General features: G+C 54.3%; 1 protein-coding gene across 14 annotated transcripts in view; it reads left to right on the top strand.

The window, feature by feature from the left end:
- GRM4 (glutamate metabotropic receptor 4) overlaps nt 1-24,955 on the top strand; it is a 116,235-nt gene that overhangs the window by 28,642 nt on the left and 62,638 nt on the right. The window contains exon 1 of one of the 14 annotated variants that reach the window (XM_038553780.1): nt 13,049-13,199. The exons of 10 other annotated variants lie outside the window; for them this stretch is intronic. In XM_038553780.1, the coding sequence (XP_038409708.1) occupies nt 13,188-13,199 (12 nt within the window). In that variant the 5' untranslated portion in view covers nt 13,049-13,187. Of the gene's footprint in view, nt 1-13,048; nt 13,200-18,347; nt 18,695-21,762; nt 21,878-24,955 lie in introns of those variants that run through there. 3 more of the 14 variants (XM_038553778.1, XM_038553779.1, XM_038553781.1) reach the window with 3 other exon arrangements.

Here is a 24,955-nt window from a genome sequence, read left to right as displayed (position 1 = left end):
AACAAAAAAACAAACCACCGAACCTCTTTTCCAAAAGGAAATCCAGCACAGAGTTGGCTAGAACTTAGGCAGTAAGAATGCTTCGACACTGAACTTTTCCCTATTTCATAGAGATGAAGTGAGTGGGTTTTGTTCTAGTGTGCACAGTGGTCTTTGGCAGTGTTGAAGGAGGAAGTGGCTTTTTCCTTAGCTTTTGTTGGGTTTCCAGTTTAATTAAAAATACGTATGTTTTCTGTACAGCTTCGGATTCAGCATAGGGGTACGGTCCATGATTTGGGGAACTTTCAGGCACCTGCTGTAGGCAGCTTCTGAGCATTTCTTGGAAACCATGGGAGGGGGGCACCTGCGTGGCTCAGTGGGTGAGTGTGCCTTCGGCTCAGGTCATGATCCCAAGGTCCTGGGATGAAGCCCTGCATTGGGCTCCCCGTTCTGCAGGGAGTCTGCTTCTCCCTCTGCCTCTGCTCATGCTCTCTCTCTTAAATAAATAAACAAAATAAATAAATAAACAAATAAAATCTTAAAAAAAAAGAAACCGTGGTAGGGCCTTAGGGCCTGGTGAAAAACAGAAAAACAAGAATGGGGACACCAGGGTCTCTTACAACCAGTGACAGTTTACAACCTTTCACAGTCCCTTCTTGGTTATTCCACAGGCCGATGGTACTACAGAGTGCTCAGAACAGATGCCCTACTTTCCAGGAAGAAACTGAGGCCCGTAGAAGTTAATGTGTGGAGACCACCTGGTTAGTCAGAATCAGAGATGGGCTTTAAACCCCGGTCCTAGGGGCAGCCCGGGGGGCTCAGCGGTTTAGTGCCACCTTCAGCCCAGGGCGTGATCCTGAAGACATGGGATCAAGTCCCATGTCAGGCTACCTGCGTGGAGCCTGCTTCTCCCTCTGCCTGTGTCTCTGCCTCTCTCTCTGTGTCTCTCATGAATAAATAAATAAAATCTTAAAAAAAAAACAAAAAACCCGGTCCTAGATCCCCAGACCTGTGCCCGTCCCCTCCACATAGCTGGATGTGACATGCAGGTCCTTTGAGGCCACCTGTCTTAGTGTGGGAGTCTGTGGGTGGTGCTGAAGGTGGTTTGCAGTCTGGCATCGTGTAGGTCTTCCTCTGCCCTGTGGAGCGTAGGACCATCAGCCCCGGGGTCCTTATGTGTGAGTGTGGCCTGATGGTCCGACTCCTTCTAAAAGCCAATGTGCTCATTGCAGATTTGGAAGAAAGCAGAAGCGCATAAAGAAGCGAATGAAAATTGCCCACTCATTCCACCATCCAGAGTGACAAACTTGAAACATTTGTGTATTTCCTTCTAGCCTCTCTTATATATAATTTACGAGGTTGAGACAATAACACCTCTGTGGTTCTGTAGCCAGCTTTTGCCCACCAGACTACAGTTGGGAGCATTTTCCACTATCCTTAAATAGTCTTTGAAACATGGTGTGTAATGGCTCCGTAATCCCCCATCAGGGGGCCCTTTTATGTGCTATGTCTCACTGGTGGCTGGGTGGGGTGTGAGGTTTCTTGGCTGCTCCCTCAGCCGTGCATTTCTAGTGCTCTCTCTCTCTCCAAGGGGTGATGTGATAGCGAAGGCTTGGGTGCTGGGTGGTAGGAAGCAGAAGGTGGGAGGGTCCTACCTAATTGGACCAGTTATCCTGGGAGAGACAGGTGCTCAGGTGAGCTCCCTGAGAGGGCAGATGGGAAGGTGGACATGGCAGGTGGAGCGTAGGAGGCAGAGCCAGGTGTCCTCAGTGATGCTGTGGGCGTGGGACACGGGGGCCTGGAGAAACCTGCTTGGCTGAACTACAGGCATGGGGGTGAGAGATTGTGGCTATCACTTTATTTCTGCTCAGGATGAAAGCCTCCCAAAAGCCCCAGAAATTAAACTCAGGGATTCCGATTCAGGGTGGTGGCTGAGGGAGGGGTGGGGGTGGGGGTGGGGGGACAGGCTGGCAGGGAGGGGGAATGACCTCACCTGTACCACTTGCTGTGCACAGGTGGGGTGTGTGGCAGGGGGTGCCCAGAGAAGGAGGTGGAAGCCCCTGGGCTCCCAGGGTGGCTTTGCCTCAGCAGCCCATCCGGCCGACCTTCACCCTAGTCCTTCCCTCTGGCCGCTGTCACTCCTGCTCCAGGTCCCCTGTGCCACTCCTTATGCCTCCTAAAGTCCAATCTGCTGGCTTCTGCTTCTAGTGTTCCCTCAGTCCCTGAAGAATACTCTGTCCACCTCTTCTTTCTTCTACATTACAAAAAATTGAAGTATAACTTATATATAGTAAAGTACACAAATTTCAGGTGTACTACTTGATGCGCTTTCAAAAATGCATGTACCTGTATGAACATTAAGACGGAGAACATTTCCAGTACCCTAGAGTGTTCCCTTGAGCCTCTCCTAGTCCATATCCTTCCTTCCCCAAGGCTAATCGAGCCCGACTTCTAACAGTATAGATTACTTGCATCTGGCTTTGAGCTTCTTATAAACAGAATCACACAAACAGTAAGTCTTTTGTATCTGGCTGCTTTCACCCACATTGTCTGGGAGGTTCATCCATGTAGTTAGATGAAAGAATAATTGGCATTTTTCTTTTTCATGGCTCCATACTATTCCATTGTGTGGTTGTTTGCCTGGTTCATAACTGTTTACCCATTCTGCTTCTGCTGGACATCTGGGGTGAATCCAGTGATTGGCTATTATGAATAAAGGTACTCTGAGTATTTGTAGACATGTCTTTTAGTGGACACGAGCACTCATTTCATATACAAACACGTACATATCTATGTATATGAACACACACACAAACATGCACACACACACAATTGCTGGCTCATCAGCTAAATGAATGATTAGCTTAAAAAGACAGTGCCACAGGGTGGGTGTCTCAGTCTGTTAAGCCTCTGCCTTTAGTTCAGGTCGTGATCCTGGGGTCCTGGGATCGAGCCCTGTAGCAGGCTCCCTGCTCAGCAGAGTCTGCTTTTCCCTCACCTTTTGCCTGCCGCTCCCCCTGTTGTGCTCTCTCACTCTCTGTCAAATAAATAAGATCTCAAAAAACAAAAAGGTACTGCCAAACAATTCTCCGAAAGGATTATACCTTCTTGCCACTTTTTAAAAAAAATTTTTTTTTAAAATTTATTTATGATAGAGAGAGAGAGAGAGGCAGAGACACAGGCAGAGGTAGAAGCAGGCTCCATGCACCGGGAGCCCGATGTGGGATTCGATCCCGGGTCTCCAGGATCGCGCCCTGGGCCAAAGGCAGGCGCCAAACCGCTGCGCCACCCAGGGATCCCTTTTTTTTTTTTTTTTTTGCTGTGGAAATTTCTCCTGTGCTTCAAGGCCCATCTCAAATGCTACCTCTGTCATCATCTTGATGGATAACAGTGATGGTTCGGATGTCAAGCTCTGCAAGTCACGGTTCTGCCTCTCTTCCTCACTGCTCTACCTCCTGGCCCAGAACATAGTAGGTGCTTAATAACACCCATGGTTGAATTTATGTGCCTGGCACTGAGTCAGAGCTTCATAACGGTTATCTAATGTAAGTGACCAGCTGGGAAATCCTACAGGTGAGGAAGCGGGCTTGTCCAGGGCGTAGCGGAGGCCTGCAGCACCGCCTGTCCCCGAAACCTGTGCTCATTCCACTGTTCTTGGCGGCATGTGTTTGCAATTTCTTGTTCTTTTTCAGCTCGCCCACTTTGATTTCACTCGGCCTCATATTCCAGTCCGGGGGTTGTTGAAGTGAATCTTGTGGGTGACCTAGTTAGCTTGTGACCCAGCCAGCTCCTGGCTTTGCCAGCCCTTTTTTCCTCCTGAGTCTGAGCCTCAGAATCAGGGGTTTTCAGGTTGGGGTACGGGTGGCAAGGCTATAGAACCCACTCTTCTGAAATGAAAGCCCTCTCCTAGCAAGGCCAACATTTATACCTCATTTTACTTTTCCCAAACCCCTCTCCAGTGATTGTGACGCTCCCATGGGGTCACAGCCTGGGCATCGTCATTTGCATTTTCTGAGTGAGGAAAGCAGAGCCAAAAAAAAAAAAAAAAAAAAAAGGAAAGCAGAGTCCAGGGAGGTGGTGTGATGTGGCCAGAGTTCATCGTGGAGGCTGGAGAAGAGCTGGGGTGAGCCTTGAACTCCTGCCTCCCAGCCACAGGCTGTGAAGTGTTTCGGGGGGTGCTGGGAGCTGATAGAGAATTGGAGTAAGGTTCAAACCCAGCCAGGCTTGTCCCAGGGCCGCCTTGGGAAGCCAGAGAGTCTCCTTTAGGTCACTGAAGTACTAAGTGGTCTTTTAGAGCCCTGACGGTTTTGCCAGGGGCCTCAGGGGCAGCCTCTGGGTTAAAGTTCACTGCAGACCCCTAGAGGAGGGGTCCCTGTCTGTGGTCCAGACACAGGACTTGGCTGAGGGCAGGCAAAGCAGGGCAGCAGGGTTGGCCTTGGGGAGCTTCTGGCTTCCCAGGCGGTCCCATCCTGCCAGTTTTGGTGGGAGCTGGGCATGTGGCCCGGCAGACGGTGCGAGTGCCTTGATATTTTAATTGAAGCCTGGAGACACGGTTGCTCTCTCTACTGTGCTAACAATGTAAGGAATAAATAATTCAGCAGTGGCTGTGTTGTGCCTGCTGTCCTCACCCATGGGGGTGGCCATGCTTGTGCTCATATATGCAGGCTGCTGGGTGGACCAGGAGCTGCTATTATGGGCTGGACTGGAGGCAGGGCATTGCCGTTTTTTTTTTTTTTTTTGGTATATTTTTTTATTGGAGTTCGATTTGCCAACATATAGTGTAACACCCAGTGCTCATTCCGTGCATTGCCGTTTTAACAGGGCCCTGGCCACCTCTCAACCCTGGGGAATTGATTTCTTCTCAGGCATCCCTCAAGGAGAGGTTAGTGGAATGTGGGGCCAGCTGCTCCCATGTGCTGCAATTAAGAGGTACTTAAAAGTCCGTTTGTCCTCAGACCAGCCTGAAATGCCAGCAAACTGGAGGAAAGACCCCTCTTAATGGGCACTCTCCCTGGACTGTGTTTGAACTGGTTCAGTTTGATTCAGCAAATGTTTATGGAGCTCCGAGTTTGTGCAAGCTACTGGAGCAGGTGGTAGGGATGGCAGAGATTGCCAGAGTGAATAAATCTGTGTCCTTCCTGGAATGGGAGGTGTGGCATATGTGTGATTTGTCATAGCTTAAGTTGGGGTATGGGACGGCTGTGGTGGAGGTGCAAGTGAGGGTCTATGGGGTTTCAGAGGAGGGAGAAGTCACTTCTGACAGGGCATGCATAGGGTGGCTGCCTAGAGGAGGTGGTCAGTATCCTGTAGGCAGAGAGGGAGCCATGAGAGTGCTCTAAGTGGAAAGGGCTAAAACTTCAGATATGTCTGGTTGGATCAGTAAGGCTTGTGGCATTGGGGGGAGAGGGTTGGGTGGTGGATAAGTGGAGGGGGGTGCTGGGGTGGGTTGGGGGCTTAGGCCAAGAGTGTGGACTTGATCCTGTAGAACAGTGCCCTGGTTGGATTTGGGGGTTAGAAATATTCCTTTGAGTGTAGAGTGGAAGGTTGGTTGTAGGCTGAGGCCTGAGTCTTGAGAGAGTGATTGGGATCCAGTGGAACAATTCAGACGAGAGGTGATGATGGCCCAAATAATGACCTTGAGCATTCATTCCTTCATTCATTCACCAAATAGTCAGATGTTGGGCTAGGTTAGGAATACATCAGTGAAGAAACACACACATACACTCCTTGCCCACATGGAGCTGACCCTCTAGAGGGGGAGAAGATAGTAAATGAGGTGAGCAATAGTTCAAATGGTGACAGGCACTGTGGATGAACAGCGTACAGGTCAGGGGTTTTGAGACAGATGAGGAGAGAGAAGGCTATTTTACACAAGGTGGTCGGGGAGAGGGTGTTTGAATATAGATGCAGGCAAGTAAGGAAGGGAGCCAGTGGCTGGATGGTGTTTGGGTTAAGGGCACAGGCGGTGCAAAGGTTTGGAAGCAGAAATACTCATGGCTCATTTGAGGAACAATAAGCATGCTGTTCAGAGAGGTGGGGAAGGGGTGGCGCAGCTGGACCAGCAGGGACTCCTGGGTCCTGGGACAGAGTTGGACTGTTCCCTCCAGTTGTTCTGGGCAGCTTTTGGAGGTTTTTTTTTTAAATTTATTTTTATTTATTTATGATAGACAGAGAGAGAGAGAGAGAGGCAGAAACACAGGCAGAGGGAGAAGCAGGCTCCATGCACCGGGAGCCCGATGTGGGATTCGATCCCGGGTCTCCAGGATCGCGCCCTGGGCCAAAGGCAGGCGCCAAACCGCTGCGCCACCCAGGGTTCCCTTTTGGAGGGTTTTAAGCAGAGAATGATGGGATCTTTTGCATGGTTTCCAGGGTGCTCTCTGGCTGCCCCGTGTAGACTGGATTTGCAGCATTGTCGGGGGGGCCAGTTTAGAGCAGTTTATTTGCAGTCACCCTCCATCCTCCATCCATCCCTCTCTCTTCCATTCTTGCCTCCCCTCTTCCCTCGCCTCCCCTCCTTCCAGGCCAGCAATCGACCTCCCAGTCGTCCTCCACCAAAAGTGCCTGAAGAGGCTTCCCAGGGACCTGGCAATTCTGAAGACCCCTGCCCTGCTGCCTGCCCCACACCCCTGGTCCCCAAGCCCCAGCCCACCAAGGCTAGGACCCCCAGCCACAGCGACATGCACCTTGCCCATGGTCCTCTCTGAGCCTCAGGGTTTCTCCCCTGTTAAGTGGGCATCAGTGAAAAACCCTCACCTGGCTGATGTGAGGTTTCAAAGGGAGAATGTATGTGAAAGCTGTAAATGGAAGGCAATTATTATACATTTTCAAAGCCAGAGGGAAGACCAAAGAGGGTGGTTGAGGAGGGACCCTGAGAGTAGTTATTTAGGAACCTGTGACTCCAAGACATGGCCTGACAGAAGCATAAGTGGATTTAAAGGCTGTGAGGAGAAATTTGGGGACTCAGCTGCCCAAGAAACTGCCAGAGGAAATTGAGGGTACAGGGCGCAGTCTCGGCCCGAGGGCAGGTACACTGACCTGTGATGCTTGTGCCCTGAGCTGGGGAGACTGAGTCCTGTCCTCAAGGGAGGTCCTTCCTCAGCATCCTCTGTGCCCTGCACTCCCTCCAGCCCCTTCCTACCAAGAGGTTGGGGCCAGGATGGTGTTTCCAGCCAGAATCGTGGGCATCAGAGTATCCTCATTTGGGGGGATGCTCATGCTCCCCATCTTCCACATCCAGGCCCTTCTCTTCCCCACAGGGAAGCTGGTGAGTCCCCCATCTAACCACAGGAACCTCCCTCTGTCCCATCTCTGAAGGGTGGTTGAGTTAACTGCCGTTCATATTTTTGGCAGAGAGCTGGCAGGGAGACCTAAACTGGGAGCGTGCTAATTGAGGGGCTCCTTCTGGGGAAACCCCTGTGATAGGCATCTGGGAATCATGGCTCCGCCGTGTTCCTCCCCGTGGCCCGGCTTATAGAGCTGTAAGCAGGAGACACCGCCTCCCTGGGGCGGGGGAGAGCACCAAAAGAAAAGGCCTGTTTAATTTAATTCCATGTTTTATTGCTCGTTGGATAAATAACCTTCATTAAGATGGAAGGTGGGGGGATGGACAGGGAGAAGTTTGATTAATTTCCAGCTGGTTTCTCGTTTGTTAATTTTCTCCCTGTTCAGCAGGATTATTAAAACAAATTACAGATACTGCCCTCTCCTCCGTAGGCTGGAGCAGGCCTTGGCTTACAGGGAGTGATTCTGCCCCCCACCCCCCTGCTTTTCCACTATGGGTATTTAGGTGCAACCTGGGTTGAGGGAAGGGCCTCCTCACCGTAGGATCTCTACACAAGGTCCCTTTGTTTCTTGTTGGAGTTTTCATGTCCTCACAGCCTCATGGGCGATCTGGACAACCAGAAAGATGAGCACAGGGTGCTTGCCAGCACAGCCTACTCCCGGCAATGCCAATGACCTGGGCAGGTTGGGGCCTGGGGCAGGAGGTAGGCCTGCCAACCCCAGCCCCCACCCGTGGTATCTGTGGGAGCAAGATGGGCAGGTGAGCATAGTAGGTGGGTACACAACTTCTGGGCTGCCCCACGCTGGTGCCCAGTTCCTCAATCCTCCTCTGCTGCCAGGGCCCCCCCACTGCCTGGTCTGACCCTTTCCCGGCCCATCAGCTCTCGCCCACCTTGGGCTCTGCGGCTGCCAGGCTGGATCTCCCACTGGCTCCCTCCAGCCCTGCAGAAAAACTGCCACCTGCTGGGTGTTAATGGGTGATAGCAGGTCAGCACTTTTCCTGCTCACATGTGGGCAGTTAAGAATTCCAGCTGCTTAATGGGCAGTTGGGCAGGGCAGTGACTTTTCCGGGGTGGGGGATGAACATTCTTTTGTGCTCCCCAAATGTGCTGTAAATCATGATTCCACCAGACTGTACCAGAGTGGGGTGTGTATGTGTGTGTGTCTATGTGCGCACTCACATGAGTGAGTGAGCCTTTCTGGGATATTCCTGTGGCACACATGTGTGTGCAGGTCCTTCGATTTGGGTGGACTGACTCTGAGTCTGCTGGGCCTGGCAGGGCTGAGTTATAGGGTGTACGTCCATCTGTATGTGTGTTTCCTCCTTCCTGGCCCCTGCCACCATCAGCAGGTACTATGGACCGTGCGATTGGACTGTCTGGAGCTGTCCGCCTGGCCACGGCAGCCCCAAGGGTGACCGTGGAGAAGACTGTCTCCACTTGGCTCCTGTGGTCACAGGGTCCCCTTGGAGAGGGGCCATTTCCTGTGGGCTCCTGACTCTCCACACCCACAGCCTGCCCTGGAGGGCCTTCCTTATCTTCAGATGGAAGTTGGAGGAATGAAAAAAAGAAAAAAAAAAAAAGTTGGAGGAATGAGTCCAGTGAAGGACAGGGCCTGCAGCCAGGGCCAGGGGAGGGGTGCAGTCGTGATCTCCAGCGCCTGGGGGCCTTGGCCCCTGTGGCTCTCAGGCTGTTGGGGCTGCCAATCCTGTGAGGCACAGCCAAAAGACAGCTAGACACTTACTCGAAGAGAGACATGTTATATATAGTTGGGGTGAGAAGGGCCATGGGTAAGGGGACAGGGTGTGAGGTGGGGCTGCTTTAGATGAGTGACAGCATCTTTGAGAGGGTGACTTTTTTTTTTTTTAAGATTTTATTTATTTATGAGAGATGCAGAGAGAGAGAGAGAGGCAGAGACACAGGCAGAAGGAGAAGCAGATTCCCTGTGGGGAGCCTAATGCAGAACTTGATCCCAGGACCCTGAGCCAAAGGCAGATGCTCAACCACTGAGCCACCCAGGCATCCCAGAGGGTGACATTTGATCAGAGACGAGGATAGAGTGAAAGAGTATGCTCTGTGGCTGTGTGGGGGGAAAAGCCAGCTAGGCAGAGGGCATGGCAGGTGCAGAGGCTGAGGCTAGACAGTGCTCGATGCTCAGGGGCTGTTTGAGGAGTAAAGTGGGGCAGTTGGTAAGAGCTGAGGTCAGCAAGGCAGCAGGGCTCACACAGGGCTTGGGCTTTCCTTCCAAGGGGGAGGCTGGGGGCTGGGGGGGATGTTGGGGAGAGAGTGGTGGTCTTGCCCGGGTGTGCTCCACTGTGCCCCTGCATGTCCATGTGGGTACACGTGCAGACCTAGACCACCAGACAAAGAACAGGCCAGAAGCCCAAGCAGGGCTGCAAGTAGGGGTGTAAATATAGTAGAGTCAAGGAGCCCTGGGGGGCCTTCCAGCTGGGGGCACAGGCTGGGTGTTTGCTGCTCCAGAGAACTACATAGAAGCACATGAAAGTGACAAAGAGGTAGATTTCAATTCAGAGTCCCGAAAAGCCTGGCAAGCCTGGGAGTTGGGATGGGCTCCCTCTAGGAGATGGTAAGCACAGGTCCCTGGCAAGGCCACTTTGATCCCAGTGATGGGGATTCTGGCCTGTGGGGCAGGAGTTGGGAGATGCTTGGGAACTTGAGGTGAGCTTCGTGCTCCTCTGAATTTACCCTGCTGCCTGGTGGCACTGAGAGAGGGCCTGGGGTTCCCAGCTATGACGGTGGCAGGACCTTTCTCCAGGCTCTGCTACCCGAGGCTGCCCCCAGTGGGACCTGCTGAGGCCTGGGTTAATGGGCAGAGCTTCGTTCACCCCAGAGATCCTGAGGCAGGGGCCTGAGTGAGTGAGACAGGGTGGAAGGGCCCAAGATCCACTCAGAGCTTCCCTTTCAGAGAGCCGTGTCAGCTCGGATTACCAGTTTCTGGAAACTGAACACGTCGGGCTGGGACAGGGAGAGCCTGTGGGCATCTCTAGCCTGTCCCTTCATTATCTGGACAGGACCCAGACGTGCTGGTGGTTCCTGCCGTGGGCTCTGTCTCTGGCATTGGTGGGCCTGGGTTTCAATCAGTAGCTGAGTGACAGAGGGAGAACGACTTCTCTCCCAGTCTCTAAGTTTTGCCTAAAAATGCAGATAATAATGGAACCTGGAAGGGTTTTGTTAGGAGTAAATTAAGTGAGGGAATGGTAGAAAGTTCTATCTGGGGTCAGTCCCCTCGAGGTGACCTCAGGATGTACCAGTGATAGAGGAGAAGTGAGAACAAGGGGAGGAGCCAGGCAGGTGTGTTAAAGAGCAGGTTTGCTCAGTGGTGGCCAGGGCCCATGCCCCTGGGGACTGTTGGGACATGGCACAGAGCAGGTCCATGGTACTGGGCAGGGACCGTGCTGGCCCCCACCATGTCCTAATATCTGGCACACTGTGGGCCAGTGGAACGTGCTTGCTGAATAGAATGCAACATCTGGAGGTTTTTGCAGAAGGTAGAGAGAAGTAGAAGGGTCTGGGGTGAGATCCACCCCAAGTCCAAGCTGCCAGCCTTCCGGAGTTGCCGGCTGGAGGCTGGATCTCTGGGCTGAGATCCCAGGAGGCAGCCACAGCAGAGTTTGGAGGGTCCTAGAGGGGATTCCATCCAGTCCTTATCTCGGTGGGGAGGCAGGACAGCCTGGCTGCAAGAGCGCAAGTCCCTGCTTGGCCACCTACCAGATGCATGTCTTTGGGCAAGTAATTTAACTTCTCTGTACCTCAGTTCCCTCACCTGTGAAATGGGCTGAATGCTAGTATCTCTGTGACAGAATTCTAGGGAGGAGTAAAGAAATTAACCCTGAGAACAGAGTCTGGCATATAGTAAGCGCTCAATACATGTAAGTTATTACTGTAGTTGTTACGATTCTTAGATGAGAAACCTGGAGCACAGATGGAGGAGCCTCTAGCTCGAGGCCATGCAGTGAGTTGGTGGCTGATGAATTCAGGTTCTTTCCATCGTGGCAAGCTCACAGAGCTGTAGGTAGGGGGTGATGGCAGTGGAAGTGAGAGGCAAAGGGTGGCCCTTTCCTGCTTTGTGTCTACACCCTGGCCGCCTCCTCACCCTGCCTGTGTCACTGGGGCAGCTGTAGAACCCCTGGGAAGCCTGCTTATCTTGGAGGAATGGGCTTGGCTCTGAGGAGAGGCAGGCACCCGAGACCCCGTTTGCCAGTCTTTCAGCTCCAGGCCCTTCCTCTGGTTTTTGGTGAGCTTGGAGTTTAGTGAAGAGCTCACTAAGTGTCACAAGGAGGGAGATATTCGGGAGCTGGAGAGCTTGTGGGAGGGCATACTTCTCTCTGTCTCCACGGATACCCCCTGGCCCAGCTGCTCTCACCTCGCACCTGGACCAGTGTGGTGGCCTTCCCACTGCTGTTCTTGGTCCCCATCTTGTCCCCACATCTGTTTTCTCTACAGGTGCATCTCATGCTCTATTCTCCCATTTTCTTTGTGGTCTTGCTTTTCCTTGAAACTGCCATGGGCTCTTGGCCACAGGGCCTTTGCACAGAATGCTCTTTCCTTCCCTCTTCACCTGGGTATTGCCTGTCCATCCTTTGGATGTCAGATTCCTACCTCTCCTCAGGAAGCCTCCTTGGCTCCCCTGACCAGATCCAGGCCCTGATTCCAGGCTCTCACAGGCACCTTGCCTCTTCCTCCCAGCACATCTCAGAGGTTGTGATTATGTATGTGTAGGTGTGCATATCTGGTTATGGGCCATTTCTTCCACTAGACTCAGCTCCATGAGAACAGATATTTGTCTGCTTTTGCCCACTCTGGCATCCCTGGTGCTTATCATAGTGCTGGACACTAGTGAGTGCTTGGTAAACATATTTTGAATGAGTGCATGATGTGGTGGGAAGCCCATACCACCTCTACCTTTGCCAGGGACCAGAAGCCTTCATTTTGTAGGCTGAGATGGGACTTCCACAACAAATGTCCCCCAAGAAGGACCCCTGGGGTGGGATACCACCTGGAGTATGCCACATGTGGGTCCCCTTCTAGATGGTGCTGAAGATGATGGTTCAGAGTAAGGGGCTGCTGGTGCCTGAGGACAGCAGTGAGGGGAGCCAGGGATCGGAGAAGCCCTAGGAGGGTGGTAGCACCACCTGCAGGCTGGGTGCTCAGCAGCCTGCTCACCCTGGGCCCCACTGGGGGCAGTGCTGGTGAGGCAGATGGTCAAGAGGACACATGAATGGAATGTATAGTATCAACAGGCAGTGATGAGTGCATAGCCAGTGCCAAGGTCCTGAGGCAAGCTCCTGCCTGGTGTGTTGGGAAGAACAGCATGAAGCCCGAGTGGCTGGAGCAGAGCAAGTGAGGGACAGAGGGGTGGGTGGTGAGGTCAGGAGGCTAAGGGGGCAGATTTCCTTGGGCCTGGTAAACTCTGGCTAAGATGGGAGACTCTTTTTTTTTTTTTTAAAGATTTTATTTATTTATTCATGAGAGACAGAGAGAGAGGCAGAGACACAGGCAGAGGGAGAAGTAGGCTTCATGCAGGGAGCCTGATGTGGGATTAGATCCCGGGCCTCCAGGATCACATCCTGGACCGAAGGTGGCGCTAAACCGCTAAGCCACCCGGGCTGCCCAAGATGGGAGACTCTTGAAGAGAGGAGGGACATGATCTAACTTGAGTTTTGTTTTTAAAGATTTTATGTATTTATTTATTTATTTGAGAGAGAGAGCAAGAGAGCACAAGCCAGCAGAGTGGCAGGCAGAGGGAGAGGGAGAAGGAGGTCCCCACTGAGCAGAGGAGCCTGATGCAGGACTTGATCCCAGGACCCCGGGATCATAACCTGAGCCAAAGAAAGATGTTCAACCGACTGAGCCACCCAGGTGCCCCCTAACTTGAATTTTAAATGGGTGCTAGCCAAGGAATGGGTGATGAGATGGGTGGTAAGTATGGGACCTGGGGGACCAGGGAAGGGGGCTGCTGGGTTAGTCCAGGCCAGAGATGCTGGAGCCATGGCCCAGGGTGGTAGTGGCAGCATGGTTGAGCTGTGGTTGGATTCTGGATTTATTTTCCTCATAGAGCCAAAAGTATTTCCTGATAAATCAGGTTTGGGTCATGAGAGAGAGGAATCAAGGATGTGTCTGATCCTGGCTAGGAAGGCCTTTGGGGGGATCTGGGGGTCCCAGTAGACAGCCAAGAGGAGCAAGCAGTGGGTGGGAGCCTGGAGTTTGGGGGTGGGTCATCAGGCTATAGGTGGCCTGGGAATGAGTGGAGAGAGAGGAAATGGAGGACTGAGTCCTGGGGTTGCTGGCCTTCAGGACCAGCCAAGGAGGCTGAGGAGGTGCTGTCTTAGAGGAAGGAGGACCCCAGGGGAGCAAGGAGCCAGGCAGCCAAGTGGAGGGACTGCTGGGTCAGATGTCGCTGTGGGGTCAAGTGCTTGAGGACTGGCCAGAGGGCTCAGGTCAAGAGCTCCCAGACCATAGCCTGGCACCCTGGCCCGGGGATCACCTGGCCTTGCCTGCTTGGTGGCACATCCCTTTCTCTCTGGTCTTGGCTCCACTCCCCCACCCAGGGGTCAGGCCCTTCCCCCAGCAGGAGCCCCAGAGCTTCAGTGGGGCCTCCCCGGCCCCGCCAGCCTGGCTCTGGCCCAGGCTGTGATATAAATTACACGGAGTGATGGTGATGTGACTTTTATCGGCTCATGTATTCAATAATGTTAATACATCCCATTATATCATATTATATTAATACAGAGCCGTATATTACCCACGGCACAGCGCATTAACTTGGGAGAACACTGGGGCAGACGCCGTGGGTAATTTTCCCTTAGCTGGGCTGTGCCCCACGGCTGGTGCTCAGTGCGCAGGAGCGGGGTGGTGGGGCGCAGGGCTAATTCCTGGAGCCTCAGGCACGCCGCAGTGGCTGACGCTGTCCCGGCCTCGCCTCCACCTCCCAGGGCTGGTGGCTGTGGGCAGATGTCACTCTTATGTTGTGGAGGCCCCTCCCTCTGTCCCAACCTTATAAGTCCAGTGGGTAGGGGTCATTAACTGTCCCCTTGAACAGATGTGGAAACTGAGGCTCAGAGATGCAAAGCATTGTGCTCACAGGATGTGCTGGGGAGAGACCTGGAGCATGACCCTGGACTCCCCATCCCGGCTGCCGCCCCCTGCCCCCATGTGGGGATGGTGTGGATAAAGGGCAGGACCTGGCAATGAACGTGGCGGGCCTGCCCGGTGTGGCCACTTGTGAGCTCTCAGGGGCTGGAGTCAGACCTTGGGTTCAGGTCCTGATTTGCCATGTGCTCTAGTTTTATTTCTGTGTTTTCCTGGGCCTCTGTTTACTCTTCTGAACAGCGAAGGTAATAAATAGCATTCGCTTCATGGGGTTATTGTGTGAGGATTAAATGAGATAATCCCCGTGACCTGCTCTGCGTGGAGTAGGTGCTCATGAAGGCACAGCTACCAGGCCTGTTATGACCACCACCAACACTGAGCAGCCTCTTGCCTGCTGCCTGCCACCCCCCCATGCCCAGTCCCTGCTGAGCCCATTACGGGTGCCAGCTGCGGCCACCCTGGGCTTGTCTGAGGAGCCCCCTTGGACACGTGGGTATGGCCCAGTGCTGCCCAGCTCCCCGGCTTCTGGGCAGTGCTGTGGCACAGAGAAACCCAGATGGGTCTGGGTGATCCTGGGCATGCCCCTCAGCCCTCTGAGCCTCATATAAATGTGGCTACGGCTCCCTGTCTCGGGGCTGTGGTGAGAATCAACGAAAGGAGAGTCTGTATAGGCTGACTGTACCCAGCGTGCGTGTGTGCAAGAGGTATCATGATTCTAGCGTCTTAGTCTGCTTTCTAAGACTTAACGTCCCTCCTTCCATAGGAGCCTCACAGTAAGGCTTACAGAGCCCAGGCTCTCACTGCTGGGGCTATTTGACAGATGAGAAGTTAGAGGCTCACAGGGGTGGTGACTTGCCCACGGTTACCAAGCGAGGCAGTGGGCTGAGGGTGTGGCAGCCTGTTTCCTTGCCTCTGCGAACTTGGGATTTGAGCCCTTCTTGGAAAAAGGGGTGCAGGCCCTGTGGCCCCAGGGGCTCCACCAGGTCCCTGGCCCTTCCTGTCTAGGTCTCTGGGCTCCTCCACCCCCTAGTCTCCCCCCGTAAGTATCACTCTTGACAAGGTTACGGAGTCAGCATGTAAAACCTGTAAAAGTGAGTGTAATTTATTGATCTACATTTTGCTTATGAAATAGGACAAGTGCTGATTTGAGGATCTTGTTTGCTCTTGCCCTTGCACCGCCTGCTTCCCCGCCTGTGCTCTTATCTATGCAGGCCCTCCACCCCTGCATCTGAACAGCTTCTTTGTCAGCGTCCCTCCCAGGCCCCCCACCACCCTACCCCTATGCCCTCTTCTTCTCCAGCCTCCTTGCCTTATTGAGCCCCCTTTTTCCTGGGCTCCCAAGAAAACACATAATGTTTAAAGGGGTGAGACAAGGGACTGAATAAAGCACTTTCTGGGGAAATATTTGTTCAAAGGCCTGTTGCCTGCATCTGTCGGGTTCTCTCCTGGAAAGCATAATTCAGAACCATTCTGGAAATTAATCCAAGTGTCTCCTTGCTGTCCTGATAAGAGTCCAGGTGGGCTCCAGGGAGGGGGAGACAGGGGTGGGTGTGGGATGGCCCCACAATGATTGCCTTCTAGGGTGTTGCTGGGAAATCAGGGGGCCGAGGGGGGTAGGAATTGGGCACGGCAGGCCCTAGGAAGTGAGGGATGCCCCTGCTGAGCCCTGGGGAGGGAGAATGGAGACCTCAGAGCAGCATCTGTGTGTGCCAGGCACTGGTGCAGAGTGGCCTGCTTGTCCAGGTCAAGCATCGGAGCACGGGAGAATTGGAACTCAGCCCCTGGCCGGCTCTGTGACCTGGGCTGTGAGGTTGGGTCTCCTCACCTGTCTAAGGCGTCTGTGAGATCGTGAGCTTGTCCTCGGGCCACTTACGTGGCAGGAATGAAGGAGCCCCTTTGAGTATGGGGCACCTGCCCTGTGCCAAGTGCTGCGCCAGGCACCCCGTGGGGAATCAAAGGAAGGTCCCCAGATCTGTGGAGCTCACGTGGCAGGAGGAGGTGGATGTTAAGTGAAAAGTAAGTAAAGGTTGAGCGTGCTGGAAAGTGGTCGTTATTATGGGGGAAAATCCAAGCAAGGGCAGTGACAGCAGGGTGCAGTGTCTGGAAGCAGCATGGGTACTAAGTTAGGAGGTTGGGAAAGGCTTTCCCAGGAAGGTGACATGTGAGCAGTCTCTCCAAGGGAAGGATGTGAAGGAAGGAGTGAGCCACATTTGTGCCTGGGAGAAGAGCACTGAGGCAGAGGAACAGCCAGCACAGAGGCCCTGAGGCAGAGCGTGCCCAGTATGTTCAGGGTTCAGCAAGGAGACCTGTGTGACTGGGGCCCCGAGAACACAAGCTAGGCCAAGGTGGGATGAGGTCAGAGGTCATGTGCTGGAAATGCTTTGATAAAACGCCAAGTGCTATTGATAATTTTGACTGACTGCCCTGAGCTAAGCTGTGAAAGGCATTTTATTAGCACCTGGCAGGTGCTCCAAAGGGAGGCCGTATGTGAATTTTGCATGAAGAGTGGAGGTCTGTTCATCTCCTGTCTCCTGCTCACCTTTAACACCCCAGTCCTTCTTGCTGCAAGATGATACGAGTTCTCTCCAAGCTGTTTCCCCCATTATGATGCCATTTGGAAAGAGGCTGCTGGTGACTGTGGAGCCATGTCCCCCATTTGGGGTGGGACATAGGTCATGGGCGCTGACCTGGCCGGTGGGGCCCTGCTGACAGCGGAGTGGCCCACACATCCTGGCTGTGCCTGGGGCCTCAGGAAGAGAAGCAGGGGCCAGGGCACACTTTCTGGCAGCCTTGGGTGGGGTTGGTGATCCTAATTAAAAGCTTGGATCCGAAAGGCTTGATGATGGAATTTCTAATTAAATCAATTTCATCTCGTCTGGGAGACAGAGGTTTGCATATGATAAGCATGAAATTAATAATTGTGTTTAGAAATTAGCTGTTGCTCAAAGCAGAGCCATTTATACAACCCTCTAGGGCCCCAGCCTCACCTCTGCTTGATCCTTTATGCTGGAGACAGATGGGCCACTTCAGCCGAGAGTGTGACAGCCAGGAGGAGAGGCAGGGACTGGGCATGGAGGGCGAGCAGGGGTGGCTTCCTCGGTTGCTGCCCTGAGGACCCTGCCCCGCAGAGGGTGTGGGCAGCCCTCCGGGTCCCTGGAGGCTGTCAGCCACACCCTCAGACTCTGTGTGCGCGTGTGTGCACGCACACGTATGTCTGGGCCAACCGGTACAAGGGGGAGGCTGGGGTTTTACATGACAGTGGACTGGGCTCTGGAACTTGTCCCTCTGGGTCCAAATCCTGCCTCAGCCACTTGCTAACTGTGTGACCTTAGACAAGTTTTTAATCCCTTTGTACCTCAGTTTTGGGAAAATGGGAACAATAAAAGGGTCTACTTCATATGCTTTTCATAAGATCAAAGATGTGAAGGCATTTGTAACCACTGAGGACAGGTCCTGGCACATAGTAAACTCAATAAATGCTAGTTTCTTTTCTTTTTTTTTTTAAGATTTTATTTATTTATTTGAGAGAGAGCATGAGCGAGGTGAGGGGCAGAGGGAGAGGGAGAAGCAGGCTCCCCGCTGAGCAGGGATCCCAATCTGAGGCTCAATCCCAGGACCCCAGGATCATGACCTGAGCTACAGGCAGATGCTAAACTGACTGATCCCCCCAGGTGCTCCTAAGTGCTAGTTTTCACGGTGATGATGATTGCGAGTGTGTGTGAGTGTGTGTGTGTGTGTGTGAATGTGAATGTAATTCAGTTCAGCCCAAGCCAGCATGTACCGAATGGGAACTTGACATGCCCAGGCTCGTGAGGTGGTGATAAAGAAGACTCATGCCTGGCTGTCCCGAAGCTCCTGCCACTGTCGTCAGCATCAGTGAGGCTGTGCTGAAAGAACAAACCACCCTTCAGGCTCTGTGGCTTAAAATGCATGAACAAGCTGCTTACTAGCTCTGTGTGGGTTGGCTGAGTGCTCCGCCCCGTCTCCCCAGGGACCCAGGCTGGTCTTGGTAGCAGAGGGAACGTGGACCCTGTAGGGTCTCACAACTGCAGTGAAATGCTCTGGCTCCGAAGGAATGGCATTTTCTGCTTGCGCCTCATTAGCCAGAACGTGGCCCACGGCCCCAGCCAACCATAAGGGTCAGGGAGTCGAATTTGACCACGCGGCGGGAAGGCCGAGAGCTGGAGATGCCTCCAGCAGCTCTGAGGACAACGTTAACTGTGTGCGTGTTCGTTTGTTACCTCTCGCTAGAATGTCTGTTCCATGAAAGCAGGGATGTGTCTCTGGGTGCTCACCCCTGTGCCGAAGAGTGGGCGAGACACACAGTGAGTGCTGGGTAAACCTTTATTGGGTGGGTGAATGAACAGTTTCTGAGGAGTGCGGGGAGGCCTGGAGAGTGGGGGAGGGGAAGGCTGGTGGCCCCGAGAGCGGCCGTGGCAGAGGAAACACGGGGGTCCCATGGGCAAATTTGATTGTCTTTTAAGATAGCGTTCGTCTTCTGGGAGAGTCATGTCCACTGCTTAGTGGCAGTGAGGAGACGCTATGGGGCACGGTGTGAGAGGAAGGGGGTCCGTGTAAAGGTAGAGTAGGGCCAGGGCCACCCAGTCTCCAGGCCTGGGGGGGTGGCAGGGCCAGGGAGGCCGAGTGCCCCGGGGAGCAGAGATGGACACCGAGATTGGAGACTGTGGGCGCAGCCCCCAGCGCTGAGTGACTGGCAGCACTGAGGCACAGGCTGGCTCAGGGCCCGGTGGGGTGCATGGCCAGGCCCCCGAGTGGCTGGACACCTGGGGCTGGGAGTTGGTGGCGGGTCTGTGTCTGCAGAGCAGGGTAATGAGGTCTGATTGATGAGGCCATCCTGAAGTGGGTGGTGCAGGCCAGCTTGACCCAAATTCCCAGAGGATCTGAGGGGAAGTGGCCAGCAGCCCCCAAGTGACCTACTGAGTACAGGGGAAGGCCTTTGGCTTATGGGACAGGCCTACCTGGGTCTATCCTAATCCTTCCAAAGATGACCCAGATGCCACCTCAGTCTCATGCCCAGGGTGCCCCGTCCTGCCCCTGCCCACTTCCCAGGCCTTGGAAGTCTGCTCCTCTGTTTTTTTTGAGGGGGGCCCTAAGATATAGGGTCACTCTTTTGCTCTTATACTCTGGGGTCCTTGTTAGAAGTAGGCCACCTCAGGGCTGAGGCCGGGGGGGCCATCCATACCCCCTCCATGTGCTGGTCCTCCCCCCTTGCCCCTGATCCTCTTATGTCTTCCTGAACCCCTCACCCATACCTCTGGTCTTTCACTGTGACGGCTCTGCCTAGCTGCTTTGAACCTCCTTGACCTTGTGTTCCCCTCTGTGCACCTCCTCGGCCCGTCCAAGCCCATGTCCCATACTGTCCACCTTTTCTCTCACACAGCTCCTCTGCGAGGCCCCCAGTGAACCCCTCGTTGCCCCAAACCTGGCGTGTCAGCCTGGAGACAGCATGTCCCTCTGAGGACCACCTTTACCCGCCCCCACCAGGCTGGTCCTCAGCACCCGGCTAAGAGGAGGTGCTTGGTGCCCCACTAGAGCGTGTGAAGTGCTTACCGTGTGCCCAGCTCGGAGGGAGACACACTCCCTCCTGAGGCCCCGTAGAGGGAGGAGAGGTGGCTGGCAACACCTCTTGCTCCTCTGGGTGCTGTGCGTCTGCAGCAGATGCCCCTTGGGAGACTGTGTGTGGCTCAGGCGGGTGGGGGGTGCTGAGGTGGGGGATGGTGTCTCTCAGCCCTGACCTAGTGCAGGCCAGGCCTTCTTTCCTCTGACCGGTTCTCTGAACTACACGTCCCTGCCTGTGCCGCTTTCATGTACCTAAAAGCCTGGCTGCCTTTCATCCGGCGGGGAAATGGCTGATGCTGAGGGCCGGGCAGTTGAGGCCTTGAGCAGCCAGGATCAGAAAGGCAAGGAGCAGGCAGCCGGCCCAGGGTCTGCCCGGCCCAATGCAGGGCCTCCCTGCTGCTCAGGTGAGAGGGGCTGCAGCCGGCCAGGTGGGGTCCCGAGGTCCACGAGGGCCCTGGCTGGGGCTGGTGGCCACAGGTGGGGGCAGGGTCCAGCTTTCATCTGTGGCTGCCCAGCCTGGCCTCAGGGTGGAGTGGAAGGAGCAGAGTCAGCTGGAAGGGGCTGGGCAGGGCCCTAGGCCGGGGATTTGGGGATGGTGAGCAGGGAGGCAGAAGAGCTCCGTCTGTGCCTTGTTTCTGGCTGTGATACTCAGAGGATACTTTCATCTCTTTGAGCCTCTGTTTTCTCATCTGCAAAATGGGCACAATGGTCCTTGCCTCACCTCCTCCTCTCATGCAAATAGCTAGCATTTGCTGAGGGCCTGTGTGTTTTGAGCACTTTGCATGTACCAGGCTAGTGCAGTCCTCTCTGTTGTTACTGTGGCTTCTTTATAGGGGAGGAAATTGAGGCCCAGAGAGGTTGCTCGTTTGCCTAAGGTCACAAAGCTGGATGACAAGGCTGGGTCACTGCACAGTCCAGGGAGGATGGCTCCAGGGTGTGCTGGAAGCTTATGTGCTGTGCAAAGCATTAGGGAAGAGGCAGGAAGGGGAGGTGCTTTTAAACACTAAAGCTCACAGGAAGAGGGTTGGTGTTACTGTGGGGTGGCCCTGAGGTGTCCGTGTGATGGTCATGGACACCCAGCTTCTTGGCTCGGGGTGCTGCAGGCTTCGTGGAGGTCAGGGTAGAATTTCATCCCTGAGTGCTTTAAACAGACTTGAATGAAGTATCAGCTTTCAGGGACCATGCTCTGGGGGGCTCTGAGGTGCTGGGCAGGTGGCCAAACTCCTCTGGATGGTATGGGACACGGAGCAGCCACTCTCAGAAGTTTCTTGATGCTGGCCAGGCCTGAGACAGCCTGAAAATAAATTCAGGCTCTAAACACATGTGTGTGTGTGCCTGGACACACATGCATGTAACATACTTACACATGCACACATAGGCTGTTCCCTCTGCCTGAGATGCCCTCCTTCAAATACCCACGTGGCTCCCTCCTTCACCTCCTTAAGGTCTTGACTCAGATGTTGCCTGGTCAGAGAGACTTCCCCCAACCCCTCTAACGTCCCCTGCTCTGCTCTTCCTTTCTCTCCTGGATCCTTCATCCCATATGACAGCTTGGGATCACCCCTCCATGGCCTGCCTCCGTGTAGACTGGGAGCTGCACGAGGTCAGAGTGTCCACCCGTCTGTCGCCAGCACTCAGAACTATGCCTGGCAGGCTGTCCATACTCAGCGACTATTGGTAGGAGGAATAAATGAATGAACGTGCCCTGCGCTCATGTGTTTAGGGCACACGCTCCAGCACGTGTATGCACATGCGCGTGTGCGCACACGCCCTGCCCCCCGCCCCCGTCTGATGCGCTTGGCATTCATCTTCATTGTTGCTCAAGCCCGGAAGCAGCTTTTGTCTTTCCCCACGTGGCATGGACCTCCTTGTCACTCCAGAAACCTGAGAGAGAGAGAGAGAGAGAGAGAGACTGCGCGAGCACAAACGTGAGCACGTGGGGGGGTGGAGAGAAAGGGGGATTTCTTCACTTCCTCCATCTCTCCCCTCAGTCACTCATCCTTGGGTGGGAAGTTCTGCTGGGTGCCAGCTCCAGACACACTGTGTGTCACTCTGGGGTGGCCCACCTGCCCCTTTCGGGGGATGCAGTGGGTGTTGGGAATAGTCCACTTTTTTCTGAATCTCCACAAGTGGCCTTGCCCAGCATGTCGAGGGCACCTTAGAATGCCTGCTGAGTTGGCAAGTAGTCCAGGCGGCCTCACACCAGGGGGACAGGCCTGGTGCCCCTAGAGGACCTCCACTTGGTGCTGTGGGAGGTCTGAGCAGGCTCTCTGGAACACAGGGAGGGCTGCCTGGAGGAGGTGATACGGGCTCTGTAGGCAGAGGAAGCCAGGCAGGTGGACTGCGAGTGGGCCAGCTGTGGTTGGTTAGGCGCCGTTGGAATCTGGGTTCCAGCTGACACTTGTGCTGGCACTGGCATGGCTGTGGCTGCCCCCTCCTCTGCCATGCTGCTGTTGTCAGAGGAGAAGACTTCTCTGAGAAGAATGTTAATCAGGCACCCCTCCTGCTCCAGCGGGGCTGCAAAGACACAGCTGAGGAGACCTCAGAGCCCCGTGAGGCCAGGCTGTCCCAGGCACCCCGTCCAGGGCATCCCGGGGGGGCCCCTGCCCCTCCCCACCCACTGCAGGCCTGGGTGGGCCCAGGAGGGAGGCCCTTGGAGGGCCGGCCAGTTCATCAGCATTCCAGGAGGAGGTGCCTCACCCCTAGGAGCACAGCTGTAGCTGGGAGAGAGCTGGCACAGGGACCAGAGGCTGAGGAGGGTGTAGCAGGAGGGACTGTAGCTCGCCTCAGAGCTAACCTTTCGAGTGCTTACTGCTGGTCAGCAGTTCATGGAAATTCCCTCATATGACCCTTACAACCATACCAGGCAGGGATTATAATTATTCCCATTTTGCAGCTGAGAAAACAGGTCTGGAGGGGTGAAGTAACTTGCTGGAGGCTTCCCAGCTGGTGGGGGGCTGAGCTGGGGTTTGAATCTGAGCCGTTGAGCTCCCAAAGCTCTACTCAAAACCAGCGTGCTAGGAAGCTTGGGAGGGCCTGGAGCTGGGGAGGAGCCTGTGAGGGGGGTGTGGGGGAGAGGAGGCAGGGATGCTGGCTTGTTTCCCTGACTCTGCTCTGGAGGCTCGCTCCTCCCTCTTAACCAGCAGGGGCTGGGTCCCTTTCCCGGGTCTCAGGAATTGTTGGCAGCAGAGCAGGGGCCCCTCCTGGGCTCCTGAAATCTGAGGCCGGGGCACCCCTGCAGGCTGACAGACTTCCCCTGCAGGAACCCCAGGCTTGGGGCTCCCCACTTTTTGGGAATGGAGGCCTGCAGTGCGGGGAGGGCCTGGGTCCTGATGTCCGGACATCCATCCGTCCATCTGTCGTCCCAGCCTATGCTGAGTCCTGCACTGCAGTGGTGGGAGGTGGCTTGGAGGGAGGAGTGAGGGATGAAGAGTGAGAAGGCCCCTGTGTGAGAGGCCCCGAGACCTCCCTGGGCTTCCCACCCCTCTGCTGTACGCAGTCTATCTATCTATCTAATCTATCTATCTATCTATCTATCTATCTATCTATCTATCTATCTATCTATTTATTTATTTTTATGATAGGCACACAGTGAGAGAGAGAGAGAGGCAGAGACACAGGCAGAGGGAGAAGCAGGCTCCATGCACCGGGAGCCCGATGTGGGATTCGATCCCGGGTCTCCAGGATCGCGCTCTGGGCCAAAGGCAGGCGCTAAGCCGCTGCGCCACCCAGGGATCCCCGCAGTCCCTTTTGACTTCAGCGCCGGGTTGGGAGAAAACATCAGAAGTAGGAGACCAGCTTTTTCTAATTAGGAAGAGTGGGTTCCTGGGTGTTTGATTAGCGCTCCTTGCTGAGGGCCAGGCGCAGAGGGAAGCTGACAAACATCCATCTTCTCTCAGGGACCTGCTGGGAAGGCAGGCTGGTAGGGCAGGCCCTGGCCTCACGATCTCCACCACCTGCTCCGGCTCCAAATTCGGGGCTCTCCTGTTCAGAGGGATGACCCTGGAGTGCCGTCTGTTTTATTTTGTCTTATTCTTAAAAACTTGTTAAGTACAGGGGCACCTGGGTGGCTTAGTTGGTTAAGCGTCTGCCTTCAGTTCAGGTCATGATCCCAGGGTCCTGGGGTCGAGCCCTGCCTCGGGCTCCCTGCTGGGTGGGAGCCTGCTTCTCCCTCTCCCTCTGCCCCTCCCCTTGCTTGTGCACGTTCTCGCGCTCTTTGTCAAATAAATAAATAGAACATTAAAAAAATTTGTTAAATATGGATACTTCAGACACATACAAAGCAAATGGCACGGTGAGCCCCCGTGTACGTGGGACTGAGTTGTCTGCTCTTGGCTATTATTCTTTCTTCCATGTGCTCCCACTGTGGTTCTTTTGAAGCAAACCCGCGACCTCATTGTATCACCGCATCCCTCAATGTTTCTGTACAGATCTCTAAAATAGTAGGTCCCCACTTGGGGGAGGGGTTCTGCACTGGTTCTGTACCCTGGGGGACCCTTGGCAATGTCTAGAGACATTTTTGGTTGTCACAATTTGGGGAGGGGTATGCCACTGGCATCTAGTGGGTAGGGGATGGGGATGCTGCTAAACATCCTTCAGTGCCCAGAACAGCCTCCCAAGAAAGAATTACACCCCAAAATGTTAACAATGCCAAGGCTGAGATGCTGCTCTGGATAATAGCCCCTTAAACACCAACCAACCCCTACAACCCTAAAAGTAACGACACTCCTAAAATTAACCATCAACTCTCCAACCAGAGGCCACTTCTAGAGGGTGCTGTGTTCATGCTCAGTGCTCTCCGAGGCAGAGAGGACTGGCTAGTTTTTGGAGGCTGTCGACACAGGTAGGAGAGGGAAGATTTTAGCGTGATTTGTTTTCCAAGCAGGTGGTATGTTTGCATTATTCTACATGCAAAATATACAAAGGGTATCAGGGGAAAGGTCTCCCATCAACCCTGCCCCCCAGCCACCTGGTTCCCTGTTGCGTCAGAGAGTGAGAATCTGTGC

Source organism: Canis lupus, chromosome 12, assembly GCF_011100685.1.
Source record: "Canis lupus familiaris isolate Mischka breed German Shepherd chromosome 12, alternate assembly UU_Cfam_GSD_1.0, whole genome shotgun sequence".
NCBI lineage: Eukaryota > Metazoa > Chordata > Mammalia > Carnivora > Canidae > Canis > Canis lupus.
The sequence above is the reverse complement of the archived record's forward strand: the minus strand, read 5'-3'. Positions and strand labels throughout refer to the sequence as shown.